At 34.1% G+C, this 8,146-nt stretch overlaps 1 protein-coding gene across 28 annotated transcripts; it reads left to right on the forward strand.

Annotated features, from left to right (window-relative positions):
* Positions 1–437: 437 nt before the first annotated feature.
* LOC147384458 (uncharacterized) lies at positions 438–7,491 on the forward strand. Of its 28 annotated transcripts, none has more exons than XR_015172521.1 (11): positions 438–718; positions 2,294–2,536; positions 2,627–2,677; positions 2,898–3,088; positions 4,245–4,457; positions 4,581–4,883; positions 4,980–5,099; positions 5,825–5,970; positions 6,051–6,256; positions 6,384–6,508; positions 7,223–7,491. XR_015172521.1 is itself a non-coding variant. In XM_086425293.1 (11 exons), exons 8-11 carry the CDS (start codon positions 5,860–5,862, stop codon positions 7,261–7,263), a joined length of 483 nt encoding a protein of 160 aa, XP_086281419.1. In that variant the 5' UTR covers positions 438–718; positions 2,294–2,536; positions 2,627–2,677; positions 2,898–3,088; positions 4,273–4,457; positions 4,581–4,883; positions 4,980–5,099; positions 5,825–5,859; the 3' UTR covers positions 7,264–7,491. The 28 variants fall into 28 exon arrangements, 14 of the variants coding, with proteins under 14 accessions (XP_086281419.1, XP_086281422.1, XP_086281426.1 ...); XR_015172523.1 differs by having other exon boundaries at positions 4,763–4,883; XR_015172533.1 differs by having other exon boundaries at positions 4,763–4,883; positions 4,992–5,099.
* Positions 7,492–8,146: the final 655 nt, after the last annotated feature.

Below are 8,146 nucleotides of genomic sequence, written 5' to 3' on the forward strand. Positions count from 1 at the left end.
CATGTGTCGGGCCTGGGCTACAGGGCCTTATCTAGGCAGCCCATTACTTGTTGGGTATTATTATCTGTTATGCTTTAATTAAGTCTGTAGTTAGTGGCTGGTGGTTATTTCCTGTCATAGATAATGTTGCTGTTAGTAAGTTGTTAGTGGATAATGTGTTGTTAGTAGTGGTCCAGTAACTTGTTAGTGGCTGGTGGTTATTTCCTGACATAGATAATGTTGCTGTTAGTAAGTTGTTAGTGGATAATGTGCTGTTAGTAGTAGTGGTCCAGTAACTTGTTAGTGGCTGGTGGTTAATTTCTGAAGTTGTATTTAATCTCCTGTGATGAATGTAGAAGTAAGTTGAATGTTAGCAGAACTTGTGGAGGATTTGGTTCCCTCGAAGTAACCAATTGTTCTATCTTTCTAATATTATTGTTAGAATCATAACATCTTCCTTCGATTGAAAAATTACCGCTAAATCCAGATCAATACGACGACTCTGAAATTTTTGGCGCAATTCCTTCCCGTCAAATCTTTTGCAGTATTTTATTTGCTCTTTGGCCCGATTCCCTCACTATCTATCTCTTTGATCCTCTCATCTCATCCTCTGATTCTCTCTCTCTCTCTCTCTCTTTATCCAAAATCCCTAAGGATTGGAGCTCTCTCTCTTTACCTGAAAGCCCTAAAAATTGGAGCATCTCAGTCTGACTTTATCGGCACCGCTGCCACTTTACCGGTGAGCTCTCTCTCTCTCTCTCTCTCTCTCTCTCTCTCTTTCTCTCTCTCTCTCTCTCTCTCTCTCTCTATATATATATATATATATATATAGCTGTAATCGATTGAGTTACCATATTTTGTGCTCAATACTGATGGATTTGGTGAGGAATGAGAGCTGAAATTTCTTTCAAAAGGAATCCAGTGTTTAATCATCTTAGTTCATATCAGAAGTGTTCATTGGACATGCCTAGCTTATATAGATGATTATTTGGAAGCTTTGTTTTTTATGTGAAGGGAATTAATTACCTTTGTTCAAGCTGGATAGTTTGCCATCGTGCCCTAGATATTTTCCCCCCAAATTGTTTTTATTTGAAAAAAAAAAATATTTATCTCTCCTGATAACCCTTTGTTGGTGTGCTTGTGTGTGGGGGTGTGTTTACCATCTGTGATGATTTCATTTGTTTTATCCATTTTTTCTGTATTTAAATTTTGAGAATATCCCCCTTTTTGTTCCTTCCCTATTCAATCCATATTAAGAAATAAAATGGGGTCGTGAAGTTACTGCTTGTGATTCATAGTTTACTCTATTTTTCTTGCCATTTATGTGTGTCAAGTAGTGTTTGTGGAGACTGGAACATTATAAAATAAAAATGTATATGTAGGTCTGTTGTTTACATTGCAACATTGGGGTTGTTCAGGTGAAGAAGATAGAAGTGTAGCTTAGAATTTGTGGCAATAACTATTGTTGTTTTCTTATTAGATAAATCAATCCAACTTTTGGGTTTCTTTTTTTTTAAATAGTTATAAAAATGACTAGTGGAGATGAAGGTTTTTCATGGACTTAATAACCCAGAAAAGTATGGTAGGTGCTATTTTAGATAGGAAGACAAGGAGTGATTCGTTACAAATCACTGCTTTGAAACAAAACAACAAGAAGAGTGGCCCTGCTCATCTTGTACCAGTTCATGTACAGAAATATAACAAATTCTTGTTTTTTAGCTTCTAGATTTGCTCTAATATTTACTTGTTGCAAGCTTAACATCTATTGTATAGAACTTGAGCTAATTTGTTGCATGCAATTAACACAAGAGTGTTATTCATCTTCTTTACATTAAATTTAACAGGTTCTATACTAGATGGTTCATTCCTCATTTTTTTGTAGAGATTAGAAATGATTGATCTAAGGAACTTGTAGTAGTCCTTTTATTGAATGGGTTGCAATAAGATGATTAAACTAAATATAACCAATGCAATCAATAGGAATGTTAGTTTTTTTTTTTTTTTTTAATTATGAGATTTAGTCATCTAATTTATGGCTTTGTAGTTTAGGATATCTGAATTTTGGTTTTATTAAAAAACATAATAAATTTAGACTTATACCTAAATGTGATGTTTCTAATGCCTTATATAAGTGTTGAATTTGGTTTTTTATGTTTTTAAAGTCTCATTTACTTTGATGATGGAATGAACTAATTAGAACTTTTAGTGTCCAAAGTACAAATATAGCCGTGCGAGTAGATCATTTACCCTTCTTTGCATTAGTTTCCTAAGACTACTCACTGACAGTATATTTGAATTGATTGTCTATTGTTAGCCCAAGGATAGCTTCTGGTTCTGTGAATTTATATACTCGCCATTTTGGTTCTTCGTTAAAGAGGTCATCAATGCCAAGTGAGGAATACAAGAAAGTTGTACTGCAGGCTAAAGAACATATCTTAGCCAAAGAAATATTCCAGGTTGTGTTAAGCCAACGTTTTGAGCATCAAACATTTGCAGACCTGTTTGAGGTTTATAAACCATTAATAGTCGTAAACCTAAGTCCGCATATGAGGTATTTGTAAGTATGTCTACTTTTCTCTACAGCGTTTAATAATTTCAGCATGTTAATATTGATTTTAATTATATTTTCTTTCTTAATGAGGCCTAGGGATGCATCTTAGTGGCTTCAAGTCCATAAATTCTAACCCGTGTCAAGAAGGTGAACTGATACAACTATTTATGGTGACTGAGATAATTTGACTTCTAAATTGACTTTCTCACCGAGCTAAGAAATGGTCTTCGGTAGACTATACATAACCAAGTTGTTCATGGATTTACTATTTATTATATGCATTATAATACTATAGAAAGGAATTTATTCATCATAGTTTATATTAAATCTTGAACATAATAATGTTCTTCCTTTTGGTATAAAACAGTCGGGTTTAGAGTTGTGCAACCCTCTTTATGTTCTCAGAATAAGGCTGTTAGCCGATTGCTTGTTGGGACTGTTAGAAGAGGTAAGACAAGCAAAGAAGATGAGATATTAGAGAAGCAGCTGTTGAATGATGAAAAGCAATGTGCTGAGCATATTATGCTAGTTGATTTGGGTCGTAATGATGTTGGAAAGGTAATCCATTTTTTAATTAGCATGGAAAGTTTTATTGGACTGAATCTCCGAAATCATATTTTACCCATTGTTGTCTCTTTTGCATCGTTTATTTTCTTTGGCTATCTAATTCACTCAAACGTTCAAAGTAAAGCTAATTTTTCAGATTATTTCTTCGACTTCATTCCTTTTGTTAAGATTCCAAATGCAATGTCTATGGGCAAAAAAATTGTTTCACTGCCTAGATTTGCTTATTCGTTGTCTATATCATTTGTCGTTATCGTTTACAAAGATGTGGCTAAATTATTTGTTATCTAGACTAGTATTATTTTATAAGCCTTCTACTTCATCTCCAACCTATGGGGTATTGGAATGTGTATAGGTATGTATATTAGATTGAACACTTGTTTCTATGGAGTGTACAAGTCATTGTGTAAAAACATAAAACAAAACCAACAAATGCACGTGTGTTTGGTTAGTTATTAAATGAGGACAGCTATAGTTATCATTTGTAAACATACCTGAAAAATCCAAATGCCGAACTTTTATAACTTTACCTACTAATATCAAAAGGTATATTATCATAATATCGTAAATAATACCCTCAATCAATTGAATAAAACTACAATACCACACCAAACCATAAACTTTGCATCGGTTTGAATGCTTTTGGTCAAAGAACAATCAAGCATAAAATGACCATATAATTTACTATATTTAACAGCTGTAAATCAGATGGATCGGGGAAGCATCGTACAATTTACACCCCATAGATCTCAAACTAGTACTTGTTATCACATCCATTTCAAGAACATTACATATCTGAGGCCCATATTTGAATGTTTGCCCACTAATGCCACCAACTGAGAGTGCCCCACCCACACTTATAAATAAATAGTCAGTCCAAGATTTTGGAGTTAAATCATGCTTCAATGTCTCCTCCAAAAGATCAGCCCATAAAACTCCTCCACCAATTTAGATGAACTGTAACAACTCTGCCAACTTGCATTCTTCAAAATTCGGTTTTATGAAGTGGACATGGGCTGCTACTATATTGCAAAGTTCTAACATCGTCTGGGAACTTTGAAATATGGCCATTACTTCACTCAACTCTGCCATTATTTTTATTTATTTTTTGAGAGATAATCAAGTAAGACACTTGTTTTCTATTAAACAGGTTCTTTTGTTTGTTGTTATGACTATAGTGGATTCAGGGTCAAGCACTTTAAGGGATCCTGAGGGGGAAAAGGAATATCAGATACAATTAGCATTGGAATTGAGTGCAAGAGAGGATCTCAAGGCGGTGTACGTTGAGGCTATAAAACAGATTAGTTTGGGTTCTTGCCCTTTTCAAAACGTTTCGGCCGAAGTTCTTGCATATAGATATTGAGTTAGTATCATTTTTCTCTCTCTCTCTCTCAATCTGTATTTTATACACACACACACACACACTATGTGTGTTACTCTGTTGTTAGCTTCTGATTTTTTAGTCAAACTTAATGGATTTTGGCAGTGAGACTCCTAATCCGTGAAGAATGTAGATGATATTATTGCAAGTTAAAACACACATTATTTTGAGTGCAGGGAACACATCTATTTTTCCTCTTGGAATATGTGTTTCATTGTCCCGACTTTGAGCAATTTGATTTTTTCAATGAACATTGCAAGTTCTAATCTAACTTTAATCTTGTATTGCCTTTCGGACGAGCCAATCAACAACACTATTAGATTCATGCCAAGCAAATATTCATAGATGGATGAATGAGTCCATTACTGCCATAGTTGCAACTGCTGCTGCCAATAGCCTGAACAAAGGGTAATTCTCCTTCCCTGAATTGCCTCTTAACCATCAATGGAACATGCATTTTTTCTGTTAAATGATGCATTACATATGTTTAATCTACATTTTAAGCCAAAACTGAAGGAGCATATGCAGTACTGTGTCGATCATCCTGAGGAAATCAGCAAGCTTGCAAAAGTGAAGGTTCAAGTTTCGAAAGTTAAGGGAGTTACGATGGAAAACATTGAGAAGGTTAGACCCGGTTAATTTGTTTTGTAATGTAATTACTCCTGAACTAAGATATCTTCTTTATTCACAACTGATTTGTGGCACTCTCATGTAGTGTCTACCAAAATAGTTTTTATTCACAGAATGTCTTACTTTTGTTATACTGGAAAATGGTGAAATAAAATAAACTTAAGAACATTGTTCAAAGTTTCGTTTCATTTCAGAATGTTTCAATGGAATATGCTGGTTTTGGACAAAATTGGAATGAAACATTGACCCCGAAACATTGTATGTTTCGGAATTCTTGGAATGTTCTGGTCGAGACAATTTCTTGTTTTTCCTGCTAGCAGAAACATTACATTGAAATGACATTTGAAATCTTGTATAAGATATCACGAAAGAAAAATCTAAGATAACATAGAAAACCAAATATATTATCTACCGACGACACTTATGCCCCTCTTTTGCGTGCCTATTGTGCATCTGGGTTGCTAGAGAAGGCTGAGGCTATTTTTGCTAAGATGCGAAAACGTGGACAAATTTCAAGTATGTTTCTTCTACAATCTCTTAAATGTTGAACCCAACATGGACTCATACAAGTTGGGAGCTGTCGTTTGTATTTAATGAATTCTTACCCATTTTATGATCAAATCACATTAGCTTGTAAATATTGAATATTACATCTTTTACTTAGTTACCAAAGATTACTTGTGAATTTATCTAGTAACAAGCCTTGATATTTTACTCAGGTGTGGTTGTATACAATGGTTATATTGATGGGTTAATGAAGGGAAGAAACATTGAAAAGGAAGTGGAGATTTTTCAAGGGATGAAGAGAAATCGCTGCAAGCCATCTACGAATACATATACAATGTTGATCAACTTATACAGAAAGGTGGGTCCCATTTTTATTTTATTTCCAATTTGTTTCCTCCCTTGTGAAGTACAAAATTTATTGTGTTATTTATATTGTAGGCCAATAAATTTTGTATGGCTCTAAAGTTGTTTCATGAAATGAGAAGCCAAAAATGTGCACCTAATATCTGCACCTACACTGCACTAATCAATACATTTGCAAGGGAAGGCCTTTGTGAGAAAGCAAAAGAAATATTTGAGGAGTTGCAAGAAGATGGGCATGAGCCTGATGTGTATGCTTATAATGCTCTCATGGAAGCTTACAGGTCAATGTCCGTTCATCTTGTTATGGTCTCTTATCATGGCATAATTGTTTCAAACCATGTCTCTAGTAATAGGGGAGTAACTTGGTTTTGTTTAAGGCTAGTAATATTAACTTTCTCAATCCAACAGTCGTGCAGGTTTTCCACATGGAGCTGCAGAGATATTCTCTCTAATGCAGCATGTGGGATGTGAACCGGATAGAGCTTCATATAACATTGCGGTATATGCATACAGGAGAGCTGGTCTTCACGAGGGTAAGATTTGGAGACCTTGTTGAATCTTGCTTACTATGAATTTAAATATTCATAATTAATATACTTTCTTTCAATTTACGTGTCACACATTGAACTATAAGAACGTGCAAATCAGAAGTTCTAAAAAAGCAACGGGGGGACAAACAAGGATGTGAATTGAGTTAGTGGATACCAACACAATTGGATTAATAGAAGATATAGGACTTAGGTAGTGTTAACCACCCAACTACTCCAAAGACCGATCTATTGAAGAGGGAGAGAACTATGAATATAAGAGTGTCATGGGGCTTAATTGGGGTATGACACCAAACATTACATTGAAATGACATTATTTTTTTAGTAAAATCCGATTTGGATTCTAAAATTTAATTTTTCACATAATTAGATTCAAGATCTCTATATTAGCTTTGGATTATAAAAGTGATTCTCTTAGAATCAAAATGGAAAGTATTTTTACTTGACTAAGAACCACCTTATTTTAATTAATTTAGACTTCTAGGTGAACATTCAAACTTGGATAAATGTAGTCTTCTGTAATCTTTCTAAGATGCAAAGATCCATTATTGTTGTGTGTTTAGTTTATCGTTTTAATTATAAAGCTTTTCCAAAAGTTGGTTGAACTCCTTTCACCACCTACTCTTCAAGAAGCAACATAATTCAATTATTCTTTTATTTGTTGGTATTTATTATTTTGCACAATTTTCCCCTTTCTAGGTACCCAATTCCACCCTTCAATTTTTCTATTGAAGGAGTAACATCGATATCGGTTGATGTACATAAGTATGGGTTGGCTCCAAAGGGAACTAGTATAGTTCTATATAAGAATCACACCATTAAAAAGGTAGTGTTGTCTATCGATCAATGTTTGAGTTACTTATTTTGTTTATAATTCATAGAGTCGTCTCTTATTTTATAGTGAAAATATTCGTGAATACGTACTTTGTCTTTGAATTTCGTAGATGTATGTTTGGTACATTGTAGTTTATGTAGCGTAGACCTCCACACAACACATTTCCAGGTTGTGACATCTTTTTATAAACATGTGATAAGTGAAATGTGGGGTGCCAATAATAGTTCTTTTTCTTTATACAATTGCAGGTTTTATTTTGGAATGAATATTTTATTAAATTTTTTTTACAACATTAGAGGCGGTTTTGAACTGCCTCTAATGTTGTTTTTTTTTTAAAAACTAATTTGTTATTAGGGGCGGTTTTCAAATTGCCTCTAAAATATAAAAACTGCCCTTAAATAACAATATTTAGAGGCGGTTTTAAAACTGCCCTTAAATTATTCTTATTAGAGGCGGTTTTCAAATAGCCTCTAAAACATAAGAACCGCCCTTAAATCATATTCTTTAGAGGCGGTTTTTAAATTGCCATTAAATTATTATTATTAGAGGCGGTTTTAAAATAGCCTCTAAAATATAAAAACGCCCTTAAATCATTATTTAGAGGCGGTTTTAAAACCGCCCTTAGTCGGCCACTAAAAGGAATCAGCGACGCCACTATAGTAGGCGGTTTTACTAAACCGCCCTTAAATATATTGGAGGCGGTTTAGTCGAAATTGGAGGCAGTTTAAAACCGCCTCTAAATACCTCATATTTTGTAGTGAGAGTACAAAGGTAATACACTTCGTTAC

Source organism: Akebia trifoliata, chromosome 15 (assembly GCF_017979445.1).
Source record: "Akebia trifoliata isolate Shusen 1 chromosome 15, ASM1797944v1, whole genome shotgun sequence".
Classification (NCBI taxonomy): Eukaryota; Viridiplantae; Streptophyta; class Magnoliopsida; order Ranunculales; family Lardizabalaceae; genus Akebia; species Akebia trifoliata.

Excerpts from the sequence above, each read along its gene's own strand:
- LOC147384458 (XM_086425289.1), top strand. The coding sequence starts at position 5,860 with ATGAAGGGAAGAAACATTGAAAAGGAAGTGGAGATTTTTCAAGGGATG. Across the intron at positions 6,257-6,383 it reads GCTCTCATGGAAGCTTACAG|TCGTGCAGGTTTTCCACATG; the intron begins GTCAATGTCCGT and ends TCAATCCAACAG. Across the intron at positions 6,509-7,222 it reads GAGAGCTGGTCTTCACGAGG|GTACCCAATTCCACCCTTCA; the intron begins GTAAGATTTGGA and ends TCCCCTTTCTAG.